General features: G+C 40.7%; 1 protein-coding gene across 1 annotated transcript in view; it reads right to left on the bottom strand.

Annotated features, from left to right (window-relative positions):
- Positions 1-209: 209 nt before the first annotated feature.
- LOC131682597 (titin) overlaps positions 210-26,317 on the bottom strand; it is a 29,438-nt gene continuing 3,330 nt past the window's right edge. Inside the window, exons 4-5 of the mRNA XM_058964204.1 lie at positions 9,243-9,343; positions 210-9,186 (exon numbers count right to left, since the gene is read on the bottom strand). Coding sequence (XP_058820187.1) covers positions 281-9,186; positions 9,243-9,343 — 9,007 coding nt within the window. The 3' untranslated portion in view covers positions 210-280. The remainder of the gene's footprint in view (positions 9,187-9,242; positions 9,344-26,317) is intronic.

Here is a 26,317-nt window from a genome sequence, read left to right on the forward strand (position 1 = left end):
CGTTTTTTGTTAGTTTGTTCTAACTATACATCGGTTTTATCCTTCCTATTGTGTTTATAATATCGCCTTAGCTTTTTCTGAAAATGTTTCCCCTGGAATTTCGGAAGTTTTGTTAAAAAATGAAACTAGAAATTTTCAGTTTTATTTATATAAAAAGCAAAGCTATAACAATTTCAAATCTGATTCCGAAATAAATAACAATATATTGCTTGAATTGCGGTTAGGTTTATATTTATGTAGCAAAGGAAATACTGTCTTTAGTTGTAAGAGTTACAGAGGATTATCTTCGATCACGCACGTAATATGTGTGCTGTTTAGTGACTTTCGAAACTTTCAAGCTATCATTAATGGCGTGTGCCGGGCAGCGACCGTCATTTTGCTGCACATACTGCATCTTATATGAGCTAGTGCCGTGGAATTTATTGTCGTCCCCGAAAGAGATGCTTGAGGCATTCGCCTTCGTGGAACTTTTCGTCACATTCAATGCTGCTTGATAGTCGCGCATCGATTTCGTTTGTTGCACACTGGAATGTTGACCGATCGAACTGCTGCTGGTGGTTAAGTTCGTCGTGGAAGATAGTGTTGGAGGTGCGCACGGTTGCAACTTTGTACGGGAAGTGATAGGTCCCGATTCCAACGTCTTCAGATAGGTTTGCATTCTAGTATCAACCGATTCCTTTTCACGGCGATGCAACGAGCTGTAACTGGTGCGGTTGGTTGTAGAATACATTGCATTGTCATTCAAGTTGGAAATACTTTTGCGTTGGATTGAACCGGATACGCTCATGCTGCTACCGGATGGTTGAACATTTGATTGCTGTTGACGGCAAAGGATGGCGTTGTTAACGTTTTCAGTCGATGCGAAAGTACTTTTTCGATTGAATTGTTTATCTGTTGTTGTTGATTGAGTATTCGAGGATTGAGTCGTAGCTTTGGAAGATTGCTTCGATTCTATGTGAGTTGAGGAACTGCTACTATCTATTTTCGAGCTCTTTTTTGTATCTGAAGATTCTGAATGGATTATATTATTCGCTGATGATGAAAGATTACCATTCACGGTCGATGTATTATTGCTATTGTCTTTAGCTGATACTTGCACCAATTTTCCACCAACAATTTTAGTCGTTGCACTTTGCTGCATTGACACTCCATCCCCTAGAACTATATTCGAACCACTACGATGATGAGTTTTCGTAGTTTTACTAGTACGTATGGTTTCCTCGTTGGGCATGGAATGAATAAGTTTTCCTCCTACTATTTTAGTTGTTGGTGACACACTGGTAAACTGGTCATTGCCAACGGTAGTGTTCGATATGGAATGTTCATGTTTAACTGTAGAATCTTCAATGCGCTTTTTAGAGTGAATATCTTGCTTGGAGGTGATGTTTTCGGTTATTGTCTTTGTCACCCATTTGCCTCCAATCAATTTCCGAACTTGTGTTTGAGAAGTCTTTTGTTCCGATGCATCAACCATTTTTGATGATCCATTTTGAGATGATTCATGAATAATATTGTTGGTCTGTACTTTAGAGGAAGACTTGCCCGTTGTCAGCTGGTTCCTATGGGCTGCCGCTGTGTGTTCCTTCAAAGCGGAGCGGTTATCACTTCCAGTGGACTTCTTCTCTATAAACGATTTATCAACTTTCACTGCACCATCTTCAATCACTTTTTCCATTCCCTGTTGCTGGCTGACCATCTTGTCTGTAACAACTTGTCCATCAATTACCACACGATTACTTGCACTTGCAATGTTAGTCTCACTATAGTGCTCGTGAGATGTCCCATGTGGTCTTGTGGCATTTCCAATAATTTCTGTTGTAGTACCATCACTTAACTGTACGATACGATTGGTTGTAGAAGTCATGTTTTCAGCGGATGTTCTTGCTGTTTTACTCGAGGTGTGATTCTGAGAAGACATTGTATCGTCCATTTGTTTCTGTGTTGCACTAATCCGATCGTCCATCTGTTTCATTGTAGTACTAATGGATTGCTTTTGCAAGGAAGACGTTGATTTTGTCGATGCAGATTGAATTACAGCAGATTGGGTATGCTTTTGCATATCGTGTTCAGTAACTTCTTGAACAGCTCCTTGTATCATCGTGTCTGTAGTAGATGAAGTAACTTGTTTTAAATTTCGCGCATCTTGAGAAATAAGCGATGATGATGATGACATGTGTTCATGATGCTGATTACTGGTATGCGACTTGTTCTTTTCCTCTTCCGTTTTAATAGTCGTGATCTTCGTTCCACTTGCTTTAGGTTTGTCGCCTTTCAGAATAGTAGTAACTGTTTGCGTTGTAACAAGAACACTCCCATCAAGAATGCCACCTTCGTGGATTTCTTTAATTTCGGCTTCTTTTCGTTGTTTCTGATCTTTGTATTCCTTCAAGGATTGATAATCTCCCTCAATTTGTAGATTATCTTTAGGTTTTACTTGTTTTGGTCGCTCAGCTGCTCGATACTCGGGTTTGCTGACAGGCCGTTCAAACTCTCCTTCTGGACGAAGATTGTCACCATGTCGAATTGGTTTTTGTCTTTCTCCAGGTTGATACTTCGGCTTTTCTGGAGTCGCAAATGTCCCCTCAGATCGTAAATTATCCTCTGGACGTATTTGCTTCGGACGCTCAGCTGGCTTGAAAGATGTCTTTTGAGGACGCTCGAAATTACCTTCTGGTCGTAGATTATCATCGTGACGAATTGGCGACGGTCTATCGCCTGGTTGATATTTTGGCTTTTCGGGAGTTTCGAATCTACCCTCAGGACGCAGATTATCTTCCGGACGTACCTGCTTAGGACGTTCTGCGGGTTTGAAGGAAGTTTTTTCAGGACGTGAAAAGTCACCCTCGGGATGCAGGTTATCGCCATGACGAATGGGCTTTTGTCTTTCACCTGGTTGATATATGGGTGTGTCCACAGTTTCGAACGATCCTTCGGGTCTCAAATTATCCACTGGTCGAACCTGCTTCGGACGCTCAGCTGCTTGGAACGGGGATTTCTCAGGACGCTCGAAATCACCTTCAGGTCGCAGATTGTCATGATGCCGAATCGGTTTCTGTCTCTCACCTGGTTGATACCTCGGTTTTTCGTGAGTCTCAATTGAGCCTTCTGGTCTCAAGTTATCCTCTGGACGAACTTGTTTCGGGCGCTCAGCTGGTCGGAAGGGAGATATTTCTGGTCGTTCGAAATCACCCTCTGGACGAAGGTTGTCAATATGTCGAACGGGTTTTTGTCTTTCGCCTGGTTGATATTTTGGTTTTTCAGGTGTTTCGAATGTTCCTTCTGGTTTCAAATTATCATCTGGTTTAATCGGTTTTGGCCTTTCACCAGAAATGAAATGAGTTTTCTCTGTTCGCTCAAATGTACCCTCCAGATGTAAATTATCCATATGTCGAACAATTTCGGATCTTTCTGCTTTTCCTATTGTTACTGGCTGTGGTCTTTCAAATTCACCTTCGGGTCGCAGGTTATCTTGAGGTCGTATCTGTTTTGGTCTTTCGGCAGATCGATACTGAGGTTTTTCAGGTGATTCAAATGAACCTTCGGGCTTCAAATTATCTTCAGGGCGAACCTGTTTTGGTATTTCAGCAGGCATAAACGGTATTCTTTGCGGACGCTCAAACTCGCCTTCCGGTTTCAGATTATCCCCTGGCTTAATGGGTTTTGGACGTTCGCCAGCGACATATACTGTTTTTTCATTACGTTCAAATGTTCCCTCCAAATGTAGATTATCCTCTTGTCGAATAATGTGAGACCTTTCAAATGAACCAATATGAACAGGCTGAGGTCTATCGAATTCACCTTCTGGACGTAGATTGTCTTGAGGTCGCACTTGTTTAGGTCTTTCGGCTGAGCGATATTGAGGCTTATCAGGAGTTTCGAAAGAACCTTCAGGTTTCAAATTATCCTCTGGGCGAACTTGCTTCGGACGCTCAGCTGGTCTAAATGGAGTTTTCTCAGGACGCTCGAAATCACCTTCAGGGCGCAGATTGTCATCGTGCCGAATTGGTTGCTGCCTTTCTCCGGGCTGATATCTTGGTTTCTCGGGAGACTCGAACGACCCTTCAGGTCGCAAGTTGTCCTCGGGCCGAATCTGTTTCGGGCGCTCGGCAGGTCGGAATTGAGTTTTCTCTGGACGCTCGAAATCACCTTCAGGGCGAAGATTGTCATCGTGCCGAATTGGTTTCTGTCTTTCTCCGGGCTGATACTTCGGTTTCTCGGGAGACTCGAACAACCCTTCAGGTCTCAGGTTGTCCTCAGGGCGAACTTGCTTCGGTCGCTCGGCAGGCCGGAATTGAGTTTTTTCAGGACGCTCGAAATCACCTTCAGGGCGCAGATTGTCATCGTGCCGAATTGGTTGCTGCCTTTCTCCGGGTTGATATCTTGGTTTCTCGGGAGACTCGAACGACCCTTCAGGTCGCAAGTTGTCCTCGGGCCGAATCTGTTTCGGGCGCTCGGCAGGTCGGAATTGAGTTTTCTCTGGACGCTCGAAATCACCTTCAGGACGAAGATTGTCATCGTGCCGAATTGGTTTCTGTCTTTCTCCAGGCTGATACCTCGGTTTCTCGGGAGACTCGAACGACCCTTCAGGTCTCAGGTTGTCCTCAGGGCGAACTTGCTTCGGTCGCTCGGCAGGCCGGAATTGAGTTTTTTCAGGACGCTCGAAATCACCTTCAGGGCGCAGGTTGTCATCGTGTCGAATAGGTTGTTGCCTTTCTCCGGGCTGATATCTCGGTTTCTCGGGAGACTCGAACGACCCTTCAGGTCGCAAGTTGTCCTCGGGCCGAATCTGTTTCGGGCGCTCGGCAGGTCGGAATTGAGTTTTCTCTGGACGCTCGAAATCACCTTCAGGGCGAAGATTGTCATCGTGCCGAATTGGTTTCTGTCTTTCTCCAGGCTGATATCTCGGTTTCTCGGGAGACTCGAAGGACCCTTCAGGTCTTAAGTTGTCCTCGGGTCGAATCTGTTTCGGACGCTCCGCTGGTCTGAATTGAGTTTTCTCGGGACGTTCGAAATCGCCTTCAGGTCGAAGATTGTCATCTTGGCGTATCGGTTTCTGTCTCTCGCCTGGTTGGTAACTCGGTTTTTCGGGTGTTTCAAATGACCCTTCTGGTTTTAAGTTGTCCTCGGGACGAACCTGTTTCGGACGTTCAGCTGGACGGAAGGGACTCTTTTCGGGACGCTCGAATTCACCTTCAGGATGCAAGTTATCACCGTGGCGAATAGGTTTTTGACGTTCACCTGGTCGATATATTGGTTTTTCTGGTGTTGTGAAAGCCCCTTCAGGTTTCAGATTATCTTCCGGACGGATTTGCTTAGGTATTTCGGCAGGTTGGTATTGCACTTTTTCTGGAGTTACGAAATTTCCCTCTAATTTCAAATTATCATCAGGTTTTATAGGTTTGGGTCTTTCTCCAGAAATGAAAACGGTCTTTTCCACGCGCTCGAAATTGCCTTCTAGATGTAAATTGTCTTCATGGCGAACTATTTGGGATCTGACTGCTTTACCCACAGTCACTGGTTGTGGTCTCTCAAAATCTCCTTCCGGTTTCAGATTATCCAGGGGGCGCACTTGTTTCGGTATTTCCGCAGGTCGATATTCTTGCCTTTCTGGGACTACAAAATCCCCCTCTGGTTTTAAGTTATCACCGGGTTTGATTGGCTTGGGACGATCACCGGCAATAAAAATACTTTTTTCCGTTCGCTCAAATTGACCTTCTAAATAAAGGTTGTCTTCATGCCGAATAATTTGGGACCGCTCAACTGACCTGTATTGAGTCTTTTCAGGACGCTGGAAATCACCTTCCGGTTTTAAATTATCTTCTGGACGAACCTGTTTTGGACGCTCAGCCGGTCGGTATTCAATTATCTCACGACGTTCAAAATCACCCTCTGGGCGAAGATTGTCATTCTGGCGAATCGGTTTCTGTCTCTCTCCTGGCTGATATTTAGTTTTTTCGGGAGTCTCAAATGATCCTTCTGGTTTCAAATTGTCTTCGGGGCGAATTTGCTTCGGACGCTCAGCCGGTCGGAATTGAGTTTTCTCTGGGCGTTGAAAATCGCCTTCAGGACGCAGGTTGTCATCATGTCGAATCGGTTTCTGTCTCTCTCCTGGCTGATACTTTGGTTTCTCTGGAGTTTCAAATATACCTTCTGGTCTCAAGTTATCCTCGGGACGAATTTGTTGCGGTCTTTCGGATGGCATGAAATGTGTTTTCTCCGGACGCTGAAAATCACCTTCCGGTTTTAAATTATCATCTGGACGAACCTGCTTCGGACGCTCAGCTGGGTGGAACTGACTCTTCTCGGGTCGTTCAAAATCACCCTCTGGACGAAGATTGTCATTCTGACGAATTGGTTTCTGTCTTTCACCTGGTTGATATTTCGGTTTTTCCGGAGTCTCAAATGATCCTTCTGGTCTCAAATTGTCTTCGGGACGAATCTGTTTCGGACGCTCAGCTGGTTGGAATTGAGCTTTCTCGGGTCGTTCGAAATCACCTTCAGGGCGCAGATTGTCATCATGTCGAATTGGCTTCTGTCGCTCACCTGGCCGATACTTTGGTTTTTCGGGTGTCTCAAATAGTCCTTCTGGTCTCAAGTTATCCTCGGGACGAATTTCTTGTGGTCGTTCGGTTGGTCTAAAATGTTGCTTTTTGGGACGCTGGAAATCACCTTCCGGTCTCAAATTATCCTCAGGACGAACCTGTCTTGGGCGCTCAGCTGGGCGGAACGGCGTCTTCTCAGGACGTTCGAAATCACCTTCTGGGCGAAGATTATCCTCTGGGCGAACCTGCTTCGGACGATCTGCTTGCCGGAATTGGGTTTTTTCGGGTCGTTCAAAATTACCCTCTGGACGAAGATTGTCGTCATGGCGAATCGGTTTTTGCCTTTCTCCTGGTTGATAATGTGGTTTTTCGGGAGTCTCAAACGAACCTTCTGGTTTCAAATTGTCTTCGGGACGAACCTGATTTCGACGCTCAGCTGGTCGGTATTGAGCTTTCTCCGGGCGTTCAAAATCACCTTCTGGGTGCAGATTGTCATCGTGGCGAATTGGTTTCTGTCTTTCTCCTGGTTGATACCTCGGTTTTTCAGGAGTCTCAAAAGATCCCTCTGGTCTCAAATTGTCTTCCGGACGGATCTGTTGCGGTCGTTCAGTTGGCCTGAATTGAGTCCTCTCAGGGCGTTGGAAATCACCTTCCGGTCTTAGATTATCCTCTGGACGAACCTGCTTTGGACGCTCTGCCGGTTGGTATTGTGCTCTCTCAGGACGAACAAAATCACCTTCAGGACGAAGATTATCATCCTGACGAATCGGTTTCTGTCTCTCACCTGGTTGATATCTCGGTTTCTCAGGAGTTTCGAATGATCCTTCTGGTTTCAAGTTATCCTCTGGGCGTATCTGCTTTGGACGCTCGGCAGGCTGAAATTGAGCCTTTTCAGGACGCTGGAAATCACCTTCAGGGCGCAGATTGTCATCGTGTCGAATTGGTTTCTGTCTTTCTCCGGGCTGATATCTCGGTTTCTCGGGGGACTCGAACGACCCTTCTGGTCTCAGGTTGTCCTCGGGACGAATCTGTTTCGGACGCTCGGCTGGCCGAAATTGAGATTTCTCTGGACGATCGAAATCACCTTCAGGTCGCAGATTGTCATCATGCCGAATTAGTTTTTGTCTTTCTCCAGGCTGATATCTTGGTTTCTCGGGAGACTCAAACGACCCTTCTGGTCTCAGATTATCCTCGGGACGAATCTGCTTTGGACGCTCAGCTGGACGGAATTGAGATTTTTCTGGACGCTCGAAATCACCCTCGGGTCGAAGATTGTCATCTTGACGAATGGGTTTCTGTCTCTCGCCTGGTTGATATTTAGGTTTTTCGGGTGTTTCAAATGAACCTTCCGGTCTGAGATTATCTTCGGGACGAATCTGTTTCGGTCGGTCAGCTGGTCGAAATCGTGTTTTCTCGGGTCGTTCGAAATCTCCTTCAGGACGAAGATTATCATCATGTCGTATCGGTTTCTGTCTTTCTCCTGGTTGATATCTCGGTTTCTCTGGAGTTTCAAATGATCCCTCAGGTCTCAAATTATCTTCCGGGCGGATCTGTTGAGGTCGCTCGGTTGGTCTGAATTGAGTCCTCTCGGGACGCTGAAAATCACCTTCCGGTCTAAGATTATCCTCTGGGCGAACCTGCTTTGGACGCTCAGCCGGTTGGAATTGAGTTCTCCCAGGACGAACAAAATCACCTTCCGGACGAAGATTGTCATCCTGGCGAATCGGTTTCTGTCTCTCTCCTGGTTGATATCTCGGTTTCTCGGGAGTTTCGAATGATCCTTCTGGTTTCAAGTTATCCTCTGGCCGAATCTGCTTTGGACGCTCAGCTGGTTGAAATTGAGCTTTCTCAGGACGCTGAAAATCACCTTCAGGGCGCAGATTGTCATCGTGGCGAATTGGTTTCTGTCTTTCTCCGGGCTGATATCTTGGTTTATCTGGAGACTCGAACGACCCTTCTGGTCTCAAGTTGTCTTCGGGACGGATTTGTTTCGGTCGCTCAGCTGGTCGGAATTGAATTTTCTCTGGACGATCGAAATCACCCTCAGGGCGGAGATTGTCACTATGTTGAATCGGTTTCTGTCTCTCGCCCGGTTGATACTGTGGCTTCTCAGGAGTTTCAAATGATCCTTCTGGCCTTAAATTGTCTACAGGACGAATCTGCTTTGGACGCTCAGCCGGTCGAAATTGAGACTTCTCGGGACGATCGAATTGACCCTCGGGTCGAAGGTTGTCATCCTGGCGAATCGGTTTCTGTCGCTCGCCTGGCTGATATTTTGGTTTGTCCGGTGTTTCAAACGACCCTTCTGGTTTTAGATTATCTTCTGGGCGAATTTGTTTCGGTCTTTCTGTTGGTTGGTATTTAGGCTTTTCTTGTCGGTAGAATTCCCCCTCTGGGCGCAAATTATCTTCATGACGTATAGGTTTTTGCTTTTCAACAATATGCGTAGTTTCTTTCAGTTTTGTAATGTCTACGTTTTCAAAATCTTCCTTGGTCCACGTTAGCCTGCGGTTGGTGACATTCTGTTCAGTACTGCTCCGTTCGACGGTCGCCGATTCCACACGATTCAAATAGTCATCCGCATCCTCTTTTGTCCAGGTTCGCCGTCGAAGAAAGGTGCTCTGTTCGTTCAGCTCCGTTGCTTCTGAAAATGACTTTCATAAACAATTATGTTACGGCTGAAGTGAAATTAGAGCTTACCTTGGTGATAGAAATTGTCAGTATTGCTCGAAGTAGCAAATTTTGAAGATGTTGTTACTTTCTGGGATGTGCCGCTACCACAGTTAAAACAATTGTGACGACTGCAAAAAAATAAATAAAAAAAATAGTTCTTTGGCATAAATAATGTCTTAAACAAATTAACAAGCATTATCAGTCAAAAACGTGGAATTCATTCGATTACTATAAGTATGTTAGAGTGGCCCAAGAAAACAGTTGTTCATTAGATGCGGGACACTATAACATTTTGAAAAATCAACCATTACATAAAGGGTGAGTCTATAGTTATTACGGTAGTTACAGAAACACGAATATTTCACGGATAAGGACAAGTTTGCAGTGGATGAACGTTTCAAACAGAAGAAACTGTCGAAATTCGCTTTCGCACCTAATGTGGCAGGTCGGCGCTTGTAGCAACCATGGTGAATCATTCGTGACAAAAGATGGTGAGATTTACAAAACTGAGTGCATCCAAAAACGGTTATTTGCGTTTTCGAGACAACAATTTGTGTTGGTCCGGTTTAGCTTCAAGCCTTCAAGGTTGCGCTGACGATTTGCGGTTATACTACCAAAACGTCAGAGGGCTAAGAACGAAAATCGAGGACTTGTACTTGGTTGCTGTTGATGGCGACTACGATATGTACGTTCTGACAGAAGCTTGGCTTGATGATCGTATGACATCGATGCAGCTCTTCGGAGATTCTTACGCAGTTTATCGTGCGGATCGAGGCGCTTGCCTCTTGTGAATTTTGTGAGGACAGTTCATCAAGCATTGAAGCCGTTTGGATGAAGATTACTAGGCAGACGAACTGTCGAAAGGACAAAAGGTCGAAAGACAAAAGGTCGAAAGACAAAAGGTCGAAGAGACAAAAGGTCGAAAAGACAAAAGGTCCGATAAATTTAAAGTCCAAACCAAATTTTTAACCTTTGATTTTTTTTAATAAAGTATCCTTCCAAAAACGATTTGACTTTATCATAGCCATATTTTCATAGATAAAACTTTAAAGGATTGGCAATGTTCAGTAGCAATATCGTGTATCAGAGTTCAAATAGCTTCCAATTCAGTAACGCCAGTTCCCTGTTGTAAATATAGGCTGTTCACTTCTTCCATCTCCTATGATGAAGAATAAATATCGGGCGGCTAGAACAAATGTTCTGCTTGCGTACAAGCCAAACGACTTTTTCTCTCCATGTCGTTTTCTTTTTGCTCTTTGCGAGGACTTTGTGTTTACAGGCAATATGAAGTCCGCCGTTGTATCCAAAAATCGGAGAAAAACGCGTCGTTACATGAGTAAGGCGGCATCGCTAAACGCCGTTAATCGGATCGGTAGCATCCGCATTTTGTTTCTGGTACGCTGTCCGGAGATCCGACACTACCAGTAATTACCGAAATCCAAGCTAGGACCTTAACACCACCCACGGCACTAGGCAGCGTAAAACAGCCGGATCGTCATCGAATAGCTTTCATCAAATTTGGTGCAAGCAGCGCGGTACCAGCAGTCGTCAACTTTTTAAAGGTGTGAGTGCGCATCAAAAGCAGCAGCGTGGGATGATCGGGTCCCTGCGCAGGGTGACAAAAGCCTAAGCCGAATATTAAAAATTAGAGCGCAGAATAGATTCACAACCCGCACATGCTAGGGCCCCAAACCGGCAAAAAAGAAGAAAAAGAAAGTTTGAAGAAGAATTATGTTCTTTTTGTGGAATAAACCGTAAAAATAGATTGCGTGACCCATTATTCAATGTTAAGGTGTTTGAAGTGATATTTCTGTAGATTTGTTTAGTTGAAGGGTCTCATGTTTCGATTCCTGTAGTTTTTCCAATGTACTCCGGGTAAGACTGCTAGGGAAAACAGTCCCCATTCTGGTTTCGGAAGCTGGTTTATTATTGGTAGTTATCAGGGACTCTGCAGTGATGATAACTTGGAGTTGGCAGTTTAGTCGCGATCTTTTGATTACTGTTTCGTATAGTCCCGCGAGATGGAGTACCCTTCGGCTTTAGCGTCTGCCGTTTCGTTTCCCCCGAAATTAAGTAAAAGTAACCCGCCCTGGGGCTGGCTTTCTGGTCGGGCAACTTTGAACGTAATAAATGGTCTTCGTAAGAGGTGGCTCTTTAACCACTTGTTCAGTAATCCGAGAAACGCTAAAGCGGACAGATTGTTTATAATACATCAAGAATTATATGTTTTTTTTTCTGTATATTATAGTGAAACAAAAATATGTTTAACAATACTATATATAGAATTAAAATATCACATACCAATGATAGTTAAAGCAGAAGAGTAAAATAAATAAATAAATCAACATTGCCGCCTAATGTAGCTACTCCACATCGCTTTACTACGTGCACTGTCCGACATCGCTCCGCTCAGTCTGATCTAAACTAATTTATCGACCCTATGGTAAGCCGGGCAAATGAGTGGATCACAGGTTTGCTTGCGCGGGGCCGCCGCTTCCGACGGCTAGTCGGCGGCCACCTCGTCCAGCAGATTCTCAGTGGCTTTGCGCCGTTGTGGTTCCTTGGCCTCGGTTATGCATTTACACCACATTACATTGGCAATGCGGTCAACTTCAAAGCAATTTCGTCCTAGCTTCATCAAACATATTTTGTACCTGGTAGATTCGGAAAAAATTTGAACTATTGAATATTTCAGTACTATTTTCTGCATTATTAATTGCGATCTCAAATCATCACTGAGAAAGGAATATAATTGGCTAGTCAATCATCATATAAATAACAGCTCATGTTATAAAGAAGGAAAAACTCCAATAAAAATTCAAATTGTTGTATTTTATGATTAATTTTTTTGGGGAAATTCTAGTTCATGGTAGGCTTGATTATTTGTTTAACATTAACATACAAGTTTAAATCGGCTTTCAGTAATTTCAAGAACATAGCTTTATTCAGATTATTTTTACATTTACAAATTGCCAATTGTTCTACGCCAAGACCAGCGCAGGTTTCAAAGTTGAGGAAATACTAACCGAAGAGAGTATAATTAGAATAAGCTGCGTATGAAACGGATGATAAATGACATATAACAGACGGCAACAAAGCAGTTATCGCAGGTTTCCTATCTAATTCAAAGGCCCCAAATCACCATGAAAACAGAACAACACACAGTCAAAAGTAATTAGAGAAGGCAAACATAACAAAGAATAATCTACTCCACTTAAACACAAGACAGTAACGAACTCAGCAAACTAAAATACATGGTTGTTAATGAAATGCAAATGAAAAACAACAGACAGTAGAAAACTGTAATCGATCGTCTTGGCTGTTTACCCTCAGTTATGCTTCTAATCAAAAAACTATGTTAAGAAATACTGCGATGGAATAAGAAACCGCGTAAAAAAGTCTTAATTTTCCTTACGTTTAATGCCTTTGAATATTGTATCCTTTCGACGTTTTCTCCCTTTCGATGTTTTGTCCCTTTCGACCTTTTATCCATTTCGACCTTTTGTCCTTTCGACCTTTTGTCTTTTCGACCTTTAATCTCTTTCGACCTTTCATCCTTTTGACCTTTTGTCCTTTTCGACTATTTGGCCTTTCGACCATTTGTCTTTCGACATTTAGTCACTATGACAAAAGGTCGAAAGACAAAAGGTAGAAGGACAAATGGTCGAAAATACAAAAGGTCGAATGGACGAAAGGTCGAAAATACAAAAAGTCGAAAGGACAAAAGGTCGAAAGACAAAAGTCCGACAGGACGAAATGTCGAAAGGACAAACGGTCTAAAGGACAAAATGTCGATGCTGTGGTCGATCTCTATTATCAATTACTCATTGACTGTGTTGCAAAACCCGTACCAAAATATCAACCTCCCAGGATACCTCCCTGGCCTAACGCCATGCTTCGAAGTCTGAAACGCATTCGTGCCAAAGCTCTACATGCGTACACAGATCGACGATGCCCCATCTCAAGCGCATTTTACGCAATAGCCAGTAATGAGTACCTTAGTTGCAATAAATTTCTGTACAAGGGATATGTGAACTGATTCCAACAAATCTTACGATGAAATCCGAAGGGCTTCTGTAACTTTAGTCAATACGAAGAGAAAATAAACGGGTATTCCGCCTTGGATGGTCTACAATGGCGAAGTAGCGGCTGCGACGGCGGCAAAATTCTCACTCTTCGCCAGCTACTCTTCGAGTGTCTTCACGACTGATGCACAATGTGCCAATCTGGATATGGATGTATTCACCATTTCAGAACAATCGGATCTCTTCGTAACGAAATCATCTTATCCTCTAGAACAAAGTGCCTTCAGCTATTCTGTAAAAAAAAGTTCCGATATTTTAGCGATCTCATTAACGCACCTTTTCAATGTGTCACTTCAGGTGAAAAGGTGACAAAAGCAACGTCGAAAACTACCGGGGAATCACGTCACTGAGAGTCGAGTCAAAAATTTTAGAATCGCTTATCAACGAAGTGTTATTTTCTGCTAGTAAACATTACGTGAGCACACGGATTTTTAACTGGTCGATCGGTTGAGACGAGTCTAGTTAGCTTCACATCGTATTGCATACAAAAAATATCCAAGAAACTCCAGGTGGACACGGTCTACACAGATCTTGAGGCCGCTTTCGACACAGCTAACCACGGTATACTGCTAACAAAGCTTGATAAGCGAGGATGTACCACGAGATTCTGCCACTGGTTTCAATTGAACATTGTACACCGCGAGGTCGTCGTGCAAATTGGTAACAACGTGCCTGAATCATTTTTTAATAGTTCCGGAGCACTAAGTGCGTTACTATTTTCATTGTTCGTGATGCGGTCTTCGTTCTAATGCGTGGAGAGAAACTATTTTTCGCCGATGACTTGCAGTGATGATAACTTGGAGTTGGTAGTTTAGTCGCGATCTTTTGATTACTGTTTCGTATAGTCCCGCGAGATGGAGTACCCTTCGGCTTTAGCGTCTGCCGTTTCGTTTCCCCCGAAATTAAGTAAAAGTAACCCGCCCTGGGGCTGGCTTTCTGGTCGGGCAACTATGAACGTAATAAATGGTCTTCGTAAGAGGTGGCTCTTTAACCACTTGTTCAGTAATCCGAGAAACGCTAAAGCGGACAGATTGTTTATAATACATCAAGAATTATATGTTTTTTTTTCTGTATATTATAGTGAAACAAAAATATGTTTAACAATACTATATATAGAATTAAAATATCACATACCAATGATAGTTAAAGCAGAAGAGTAAAATAAATAAATAAATCAACATTGCCGCCTAATGTAGCTACTCCACATCGCTTTACTACGTGCACTGTCCGACATCGCTCCGCTCAGTCTGATCTAAACTAATTTATCGACCCTATGGTAAGCCGGGCAAATGAGTGGATCACAGGTTTGCTTGCGCGGGGCCGCCGCTTCCGACGGCTAGTCGGCGGCCACCTCGTCCAGCAGATTCTCAGTGGCTTTGCGCCGTTGTGGTTCCTTGGCCTCGGTTATGCATTTACACCACATTACATTGGCAATGCGGTCAACTTCAAAGCAATTTCGTCCTAGCTTCATCAAACATATTTTGTACCTGGTAGATTCGGAAAAAATTTGAACTATTGAATATTTCAGTACTATTTTCTGCATTATTAATTGCGATCTCAAATCATCACTGAGAAAGGAATATAATTGGCTAGTCAATCATCATATAAATAACAGCTCATGTTATAAAGAAGGAAAAACTCCAATAAAAATTCAAATTGTTGTATTTTATGATTAATTTTTTTGGGGAAATTCTAGTTCATGGTAGGCTTGATTATTTGTTTAACATTAACATACAAGTTTAAATCGGCTTTCAGTAATTTCAAGAACATAGCTTTATTCAGATTATTTTTACATTTACAAATTGCCAATTGTTCTACGCCAAGACCAGCGCAGGTTTCAAAGTTGAGGAAATACTAACCGAAGAGAGTATAATTAGAATAAGCTGCGTATGAAACGGATGATAAATGACATATAACAGACGGCAACAAAGCAGTTATCGCAGGTTTCCTATCTAATTCAAAGGCCCCAAATCACCATGAAAACAGAACAACACACAGTCAAAAGTAATTAGAGAAGGCAAACATAACAAAGAATAATCTACTCCACTTAAACACAAGACAGTAACGAACTCAGCAAACTAAAATACATGGTTGTTAATGAAATGCAAATGAAAAACAACAGACAGTAGAAAACTGTAATCGATCGTCTTGGCTGTTTACCCTCAGTTATGCTTCTAATCAAAAAACTATGTTAAGAAATACTGCGATGGAATAAGAAACCGCGTAAAAAAGTCTTAATTTTCCTTACGTTTAATGCCTTTGAATATTGTATCCTTTCGACGTTTTCTCCCTTTCGATGTTTTGTCCCTTTCGACCTTTTATCCATTTCGACCTTTTGTCCTTTCGACCTTTTGTCTTTTCGACCTTTAATCTCTTTCGACCTTTCATCCTTTTGACCTTTTGTCCTTTTCGACTATTTGGCCTTTCGACCATTTGTCTTTCGACATTTAGTCACTATGACAAAAGGTCGAAAGACAAAAGGTAGAAGGACAAATGGTCGAAAATACAAAAGGTCGAATGGACGAAAGGTCGAAAATACAAAAAGTCGAAAGGACAAAAGGTCGAAAGACAAAAGTCCGACAGGACGAAATGTCGAAAGGACAAACGGTCTAAAGGACAAAATGTCGATGCTGTGGTCGATCTCTATTATCAATTACTCATTGACTGTGTTGCAAAACCCGTACCAAAATATCAACCTCCCAGGATACCTCCCTGGCCTAACGCCATGCTTCGAAGTCTGAAACGCATTCGTGCCAAAGCTCTACATGCGTACACAGATCGACGATGCCCCATCTCAAGCGCATTTTACGCAATAGCCAGTAATGAGTACCTTAGTTGCAATAAATTTCTGTACAAGGGATATGTGAACTGATTCCAACAAAACTTACGATGAAATCCGAAGGGCTTCTGTAACTTTAGTCAATACGAAGAGAAAATAAACGGGTATTCCGCCTTGGATGGTCTACAATGGCGAAGTAGCGGCTGCGACGGCGGCAAAATTCTCACTCTTCGCCAGCTACTCTTCGAGTGTCTTCACGACTGATGCACAATGTGCCAATCTGGATATGGATGTATTCACCATTTCAGAACAATCGGATCTCTTCGTAACGAAATCATCTTATCCTCTAGAACAAAGTGCCTTCAGCTATTCTGTAAAAAAAAGTTCCGATATTTTAGCGATCTCATTAACGCACCTTTTCAATGTGTCACTTCAGGTGAAAAGGTGACAAAAGCAACGTCGAAAACTACCGGGGAATCACGTCACTGAGAGTCGAGTCAAAAATTTTAGAATCGCTTATCAACGAAGTGTTATTTTCTGCTAGTAAACATTACGTGAGCACACGGATTTTTAACTGGTCGATCGGTTGAGACGAGTCTAGTTAGCTTCACATCGTATTGCATACAAAAAATATCCAAGAAACTCCAGGTGGACACGGTCTACACAGATCTTGAGGCCGCTTTCGACACAGCTAACCACGGTATACTGCTAACAAAGCTTGATAAGCGAGGATGTACCACGAGATTCTGCCACTGGTTTCAATTGAACATTGTACACCGCGAGGTCGTCGTGCAAATTGGTAACAACGTGCCTGAATCATTTTTTAATAGTTCCGGAGCACTAAGTGCGTTACTATTTTCATTGTTCGTGATGCGGTCTTCGTTCTAATGCGTGGAGAGAAACTATTTTTCGCCGATGACTTGAAAATATTTCGTGTCATAAGGAATGATATCGATTGCCGTAAGTTACAGTGTCTCATTGATGTATTTTTCAACTGGAGTCAAAGAAACATGTTAATCTTTGATGTTACGAAATGTTTTCTCACCAGTTTTCATCGTACAAGGCATATGTTCAATTTCAACTACAACATTGCTGGAACTCAGGATTAACGCGTTGATTATGTAAACGATCTAGGTCTTATTCTTGATGAAAGGCTAACGTACACGAATCACTTATCAGCGACTATTGACAAAGCAAATCAACTGCTAGGTTTTATGTTCAAAATGTCCAGCGAGCTCCGGGATCCTCTGTGTTGCAAGGCTTTATTTTGCTCCCTGGTGCGCTCGCAGAGTTTGCAAGCATCGTCTGATGCCATTATTATGCAAAGTGGAGGGAAAGTATTGAAGCTGTCAGCGCAAATTTATACGATATGCTTTTTATATTATTTTCAATTGCCTTGTAATTATCCTTTGAACCGTTACTATTAGGACTACATACCCGAGCAAATACTCGTGGGTTCAAACACCACATAGCCCCTTGAAAAGACCTTAAACATGGTCCGTGCCAAAATTCACAACCATCAAGACACCATAAAATGGTCTCAATAACCCATAAATACACCAACATGTGGTATTTTATATGGGATCTACAAGACCATGGTGATGGTGTTTTCATGGGTTGAACCCATTTCAAACACCCATGTCAAACCCCATGAGTATTAGGGTGGGGCAAAATGATCGTATTTTCAGCACAGCACTTTTTTGGTTCCATTTGGGGTCCCAAACAACTGTGCAAAATTTGAGGTCGATTGGATTTGACCCGGCGTAGCGCATTGCGTTTGAAATTTGTATGGAAATTAGTATGGGAAAACCTACTTTTTTGCATTTTCGATTTTACAGATTACAATTCTTTCTGCAGTATACCAGCAATTAGATAGAAGTGTAGTCCAGGATATGCTGAACAACTTTGCAGAAGGATGCATGGTGCTAGAATGTCTCTACAACAAGTTATAGCTGTTCAAAGTTCGATAGATCGAATTAATTGCGAAAAATCATTTTTTTTGCCAACACTGCGGGTGTACCAATGACATTTCATATAACATACCCAAATAACATCATATACATTAGATTTACCACATTGGTATGTTTGGATGAATTAATCATAAGCCTTAGCTCAATTTCATGGACATAGGTAGTTTCGCAATAGGGTGTAGTGAGGGGAGAGGGAGGGAGACTTTTAAATATGGAAATATCAACTGAAATAACTGAAATCTTATTGAATTGAAATGTTCAGATGAATTATTTTACAGCATTTACACAATCCACAAGAGCCCCAGTTCAACAGCAATTTTTACTTCAGGTGATCGAACAACATCGAAAAGACCATCCTATCAAATCAAAGTGCGTATTAAACTGAAATATAATCAATGCATTCCTCTGACATATCAACTCGACATCAGTTGATTCAGTCTACAAGTTTACTTCAATTGATATAGTCAATGTCAACTCAATGCAGAGGGATATAGTATGTTTCGTTTCATCGTTATTATTATGCATAGGACATAGTGCAAATGTTTTAAAATAATACATCTTAACATTTGAACTCGACAAGATTTCAGATATTTCAGTTCGAATTTCTATATGTTGAAGCCCCCCCCCCCCCCCCTCTCCCCTCACTACGCCCTATTGCGAAACTAGCTGCGCCCATGAAATTGAGCGAAGGCTTTTGAATAATTCATCCAAACATACCAATATGGTAAATCTAAAGTATATGATGTTATTTTGGTATACTATATGAAAAGTCATTGGTACACCCGCAGTGTTGGCAAAAAAAATGATTTTTCGCAATTAATTCGATCTATCGAACTTTGAACAGCTATAACTTGTTGTAGAGACATTCTAGCACCATGCATCCTTCTGCAAAGTTGTTCAGCATATCCTGGACTACACTCCTATCTAATTGTTGGTATACTGCAGGAAGAATTGTAGTCTGAAAAATTGAAAATGCAAAAAAGTAAGTTTTCCCATACTAATTTCCATACAAATTTCAAACGCGATGCGCTACGCCGGGTCAAATCCAATCGACCCCAAATTTTGCACAGTTGTTTGGGACCCCAAATGGAACCAAAAAAGTGCTGTGCTCGGTTGATGAGGTTATGATTACGTTTTTCCATATAACAATGCCCCACCCTAATGAGTATGGGTGTATTGTGGGCTTTTCGTTTGCTCAGGTACTTTGCAAGAACGTAAATACGCTTTGCAAGCCAATTTTATATGTAAGCTTATGTTGGCTGAGCACGATATACCCGGTCTGCTTGGACAAATCAAACTCTAGGCCCCAGCCCGAACATTGCTACACATCGAAATGCGTGACACCAACTACGCTGCCAATAGTCCAATTGTAGCGATCGTTCGTAGCTTCAATGAGTTTGCCAAGCACGTCGACTTCGATAATAATTCACCACAATTTCGTCACCGTTTGCTGTTACATTCGGTGAATTATTTTTAGTGTTGATCCTTGATACTTATTGTCAGATGAACACAAATTTTTGAACATAAATGTAAATAGTTGTAAAAAATATTTGATCATTTTGCAAATTATTTCACGAGCACGAATGGTAAGTATTATACTAGGAATCATGGACCAGTTCATGAATACTTCACGAGTACGAATGGTAAGTCGTGACTATTATACTAGGAATAATGGACCAGTTCACAAATACATGACTAATATTTTAATTTTGTGAACTATTTCACGGACACGTATGGTCAGTCGTGACTATTGTACTAATAATGAATACATGAATAACATTTGATGATTTTGAAAACTATTCCACGAGCATGGATATTGAATCATGACTAATATAATAGAAATTCACGTGAATTATCGATTGAATGGATTTCTGAACAAAATGACGATTTTCGTGAAATAGTTCACGAGAAGATATCCTGACTGACGTGATGCTGTGAACTAGTGTTCCTAAATGTATGAATAAAATATGAGTCAGCCTTCGGCTTAATGAATAATATTCATAAAGTTGTGAGCTAGTTCACGTACAGGCAATCGATTTGGTAATAACATGGCGGAAACCATGACTGAAGTTCACAAAACAAAAACCATTATTTCCACTAATAAAAGTGTTATACGGGCGTTATTGAAGGAAAGGTTTTTTGTACACATGATTCCACTACAAATACACATGACTTGTCGTGCTTCATTCAGCGAATTTTATTATAAATTTACATTTTATAACTCTCTCTTTTCCTTTTTAGCCTTTCTTCAAACGTGGATAGGAAAACTCTCAGAGTGCTTTCATACTACTTTGACAGCACACGAAAGCTTACCCGTCCAACATCAAAATCAACATATCCTCGGACTGAACGCAAGAGGGTTCATCATCAGGGATGAAACCAACTAGCTTTACCAATCCGTTTAGAACCTCGGAAAGATTTCAGAGAGTGAGGGGTGGGTAATCACAGATTTATGTGAATTTGCATCGAATCAGGGCGATATGAACCGTAATGTGTGAAATCTACGGATCCTTGCTTCTTGATCTAATAGAAAAACAATACTTTTTGAGCAAGACAAACTGGCTACTATCATTGTTGTTTTATTCTTATGCATAATGGGGATCTAACTCTTCTACGAAATTCGTGATCACGATTTATCTTATACGCTAACTACAATTAAAAAAAATTGTCTTATACAATAACTAACCAGCGCGGCTTACGGGTTTTCTGCATACGGTAGGGTGCGCGCTTACTTTCGTCGAGGATGCAGAGGTGGGAAAAAACCGGTTTAGTACCGGTGCGGTAAACCAAATTTTCACACGATTTTGTGTTTCCTTTACATCGTGTGCGGTCTTACCGCTGGTTGTGTTTCAACGAGACACGAAAACCAAACCGAGTTTCGTTTACACAGCACCGTGGTTTGGTTTTGATTTTCGTTTACCGGTGCACGAATATGGAACGAAACACGAGAATACCGAAACCAAACTTCGGCTGTGTTGCGGTTGTGTATTCGGGTTGATGTTTATCGGCTATGCTAGTGCTGCCATAATTTTTATTAGAAATTCAGTGCATATTTATTTTAGATATAATGTCAGGTATTTTTTCGGTAATTGAAAAATTGTTCTGAGACATCTTCTGTACAACAAAAATGTTCCTCGTCATTTTGGAAGAAAATAAATGACTTACCTTAACTCAATATTACGGCATTTTCATGATGATTTATCATCAGCAACTTTGCAATATGGGTATGTTTGGTATGGGGAACTGCCCAAAAATCGAAAGTAAAAGGAAGTTTATTAGCCTTCGCTATTTTTATATGAGAGACTGAGAGCAAGAGTGGATTAAAATTTTGTTCAGAGCAAAAATGGGTTAAAATATTCCCTTAGATCCGAAATTGTATATTTATCAAAACTTCAGGCAAAAGCGGGTCAAATATCAGTTAGCGCAAAAATTGTTCGACAAAATTTTCAGAGCAAGAATGGTATAGAATATTAACCCATTTTTGCGGTACGAAAATAATACATAGGTTCATAACAGGTGTTCAGAATATTTCTTATTCGGACTTGTGAACAGAAATCGTAAGATTTTGGATCCGTATAGATCAGCAGACACCGAAAATTGACCATTACCGCCATTTTAAAATCCAAGATGGCGACTTCCGGTTACCACAAAATAGTGAGAACCACCATCAATATGGTTGTCATTTGAAAGGATATGGTCAGCAGACACCGAAAATTGACCATTGGCGCCATTTGGAATCCAAGATGGCGACTTCCGGTTACCACAAAATAGTGAGAACCACCATTAATATGGGTGTCATTTTAAAAGATATGGTCAACAGACACCGAAAATTGACCATTAGCGCCATTTTGAAATCCAAGATGGCGACTTCCGGTTACCACAAAATAGTGAAAACCACTATCAATATGAGTGTCATTTGAAAGGATATGGTCAGCAGACACCGAAAATTGACCATTACCGCCATTTCGAAATCCAAGATGGCGACTTCCGGTTACCACAAAATAGTGAAAACCACCATCAATATGAGTGTCATTTGAAAGGATATGGTCAGGACACCGAAAATTGACCATTACCGCCATTTCGAAATCCAAGATGGCGACTTCCGGTTACCACAAAATAGTGAAAACCACCATCAATATGAGTGTCATTTGAAAGGATATGGTCAGCAGACACCGAAAATTGACCATTACCGCCATTTGGAATTCAAGATGGCGACTTCCGGTTACCACAAAATAGTGAGAACCACCATCAATATGGGTGTCATTTTAAAAGATATGGTCAGCAGAACCAGAACGTCCTCCTTTATTGGGAAGGTTTAAAAAAATGTGAGCCTGAGCTGTACGCCTTGGCTCAGGTGGCATTGGCCGTCTCATGTACGCAAGTGTCAGTGGAGCGTTCTTTTAGTTCGCTGTCCCTAATCTTAACAGACAGAAGATTAAAGCTGAACGATAAAAATTTGTCGAACATTTTATTTGTAAAACTTAACAGAGACCTTTTTGCACGGAAATAGACATGTTTCATTAATTCTTAATAACATGTGGAACTGCATAAATATAACAAAACATGTAACTTAAAATAAATAAAGATTTCTTTTTACATCGATCACCTTCGATTTAATCATCCATCTTCGGGATTCCTTTGAAAGTTTGAAAGTACCTTGGAATTTCAAATATTGCATATTTTTAGGTTTAATTGTTTTCATTGATTTCAATGATTTGATTGGTTTGATTGATTTGATTGATTTGATTGATTTGATTGATTTGATTGATTTGATTGATTTGATTGATTTGATTGATTTGATTGATTTGATTGATTTGATTGATTTGATTGATTTGATTGATTTGATTGATTTGATTGATTTGATTGATTTGATTGATTTGATTGATTTGATTGATTTGATTGATTTGATTGATTTGATTGATTTGATTGATTTGATTGATTTGATTGATTTGATTGATTTGATTGATTTGATTGATTTGATTGATTTGATTGATTTGATTGATTTGATTGATTTGATTGATTTGATTGATTTGATTGATTTGATTGATTTGATTGATTTGATTGATTTGATTGATTTGATTGATTTGATTGATTTGATTGATTTGATTGATTTGATTGATTTGATTGATTTGATTGATTTGATTGATTTGATTGATTTGATTGATTTGATTGATTTGATTGATTTGATTGATTTGATTGATTTGATTGATTTGATTGATTTGATTGATTTGATTGATTTGATTGATTTGATTGATTTGATTGATTTGATTGATTTGATTGATTTGATTGATTTGATTGATTTGATTGATTTGATTGATTTGATTGATTTGATTGATTTGATTGATTTGATTGATTTGATTGATTTGATTGATTTGATTGATTTGATTGATTTGATTGATTTGATTGATTTGATTGATTTGATTGATTTGATTGATTTGATTGATTTGATTGATTTGATTGATTTGATTGATTTGATTGATTTGATTGATTTGATTGATTTGATTGATTTGATTGATTTGATTGATTTGATTGATTTAATTGATTTAATTGATTTGATTGATTTGATTGATTTGATTAATTTGATTGATTTGATTGATTTGATTGATTTGATTGATTTGATTGATTTGATTGATTTGATTGATTTGATTGATTTGATTGATTTGATTGATATGATTGATTTGATTGATTTGATTGATTTGATTGATTTGATTGATTTGATTGATTTGATTGATTTGGTTGATTTGATTGATTTGATTGATTTGATTGATTTGATTGATTTGATTGATTTGAATGATTTGATTGATTGTTTTCAATTTGATTGATTTCATAGATTTCATTGTTTTCATTGATTTAATTGATTGTATTGATTGCATTAATTTCAATGATTTGATTGATCGCATTGATTGCATTGATCGCATTGATTTCATTGATTGTATTAATTTCATTGTTTTTATTGATTTCTTTGAAGCCATTAATTTCAATTTGAACATTGTTACATTAACATCAACGACTTTCCCGAATCAAACATATCTACATTTATCGGTTTCATACGATTATTCGCCAAGAAAGATAGCCATTTTGAATTTCGTGTCCGTTATCTTGGTTTTTAATATGGTAAAGAACATCAATTGTGAAACGTTAACAATCGCCCAGAACCTAACATTTCGATATTGCCCCATCGACTCTCAACAACTAACCTTATTCAATTCAGTTGTTCAGTTGTTTATTCGGCAGCACTGCACATGAATTTACTGCCTCTTCTTTCAACCGAAGCACCGCGTACAGAAAAAAACCAGGATCGGTTTTCTAAAGCCGAACCGATACCGCTGTTTAGAATACATTAACACGAGTTGAAAATCGTGCACACATGTAAACGGTGCTGAGTGACTCGGTTTAGTTTTCAAAACCGACACTCGGTCGAGGTTGTCATTTCGTTTACCGTGTGAACGAAATCAAAACCGCACACGATGTGGATCGCTCGTTTACACGTGTTGAGACTTTGAGCACCATACCAGTGACTGTGCGTACCGGTTGGTTTTCTTACCCACCTCTGCGAGGATGGTTACCAAACTGCCCAGAAAAATGATGAATTTTTGAAAACCCGATCGGCCGACCCCTGAGTCGATTCCTAGTCCCACTACTCACCAGGAGTACTTGCACCAAATTTGAAGCAAATCGGACAAGTCTAGCTACCGGACCAACGTGCCTGCAGTTTGTATGGGATTTTTCGACAATTTACATGGTGAAAACCCACTACCTTGCATTTTCGTCGCTAGGTGGCAATGCATGAATCGTATTATCACTGTAAGTGAAAATAATTTATGCGGTCACAGGTGGAACTAAAACAAAAACATAACTCGTATTATGTACTAAAATTCTTCTGAACATACTATTGAACTAAAGTTAACGATTATTTCACAGAAATATATAGTTCGTGGGAGTCGAGTACTGATACACATCCACGCACTGCTAGGCCCCATGCAATCACTTCGTTAAAAGTTTAATAATTTATTTTAACAAAGCTGGATTCACTAGCAGTCTTCGGCAAAATTATAGAGAAATAAATTATCTTTCTTATTTTAACTTACAGTGATAATACGACCTAGTGGGTTTTCTCCATGTAAATTGTCGAAAAATCCCATACAAATTTCAAGCTTGGTCCGGTAGCTAGACTTGTCCGATTTGCTTCAAATTTGGTATAAGTACTCCTGGCGGGACTAGGAATCGACTCAGGGGTGGGCCGATAGGGGTCATTTTTTTCCTGTCACTCTAATGGTTACCCATCCTAGCACTGAACCGATACTGGCTGATAATCTTGCGATAAATGGTGACGGACGTTCCGCAATGGCCTCCGACAGATTTGTTCGTCGACGATGGCGTTCGACAGATAATATGGCATAAACGGACTTAAATCGGGGGGTCTGCACAAAGGCGTCGCGACGTGGGCGTGATTGGAATCCCGTGCAACCACTCGGCCGTCGACAATGTTCTCGTGCCGAAGCTTCCAATTGGAGTACGTTAGCGCTAGAATTAGGGATATTTGCTGTTTCGTCGTAGATTGTCCCTGGGTGTGTGACTGCCCGGAAAGCTGCTCTTAAATTGGCCAACATACGGAAAAAGGCCAATCTTTGCCTTTAGTCGCTCGGGTTTCTTGAGCTCGATCCGCGAGGGAATTGACCGCTTAGTTCGCCACCCTGCACCCTTGCTACGATATACTAGTCTTTAGTTACTTTTTACAACTGAGCAATCTACTCGCGCCGCGCAATGCTAACTTGCTTGAAGTCTTGCACGAAATAGAACGAATCGACAAAATCGTGACAATTAGAAGGTAATAAAATACCCTGTACTACGTTTTTTGACAGGTCCTCTACAGTCCATCGCGAGATTCATGTTGATTTCTGAATCCGGCCTTCCTATCCTGTCGACCTCATTCATCTGGTCCGAAAATGAACTCGGACATCCTCATAACCAGAGAATAACCCCAATCGCCCTAAAGCAAGGTTAATTGAAATAAGGCCGCATTGGCCGAGCCAATGCGAATACTTGTAACTACTAGTTACAATGTTGATTGAAAATGATAGTTTCAATAAACGGAAACCAATGCATTTTAATGTATTTTTATTCCAATATTACTGTAAAATAAATTATATGTGATATCCCACGAATGAAAATGTAAAACCATATGTTTTTGAAGCTCCAATTGAGTTAATTGATTTTATCTAAATTTTTAATCAACTTCATATTGATTTATATGTTGTTTAAATTTCT

Source organism: Topomyia yanbarensis, chromosome 2, assembly GCF_030247195.1.
Source record: "Topomyia yanbarensis strain Yona2022 chromosome 2, ASM3024719v1, whole genome shotgun sequence".
In the NCBI taxonomy this organism is placed as follows: domain Eukaryota; kingdom Metazoa; phylum Arthropoda; class Insecta; order Diptera; family Culicidae; genus Topomyia; species Topomyia yanbarensis.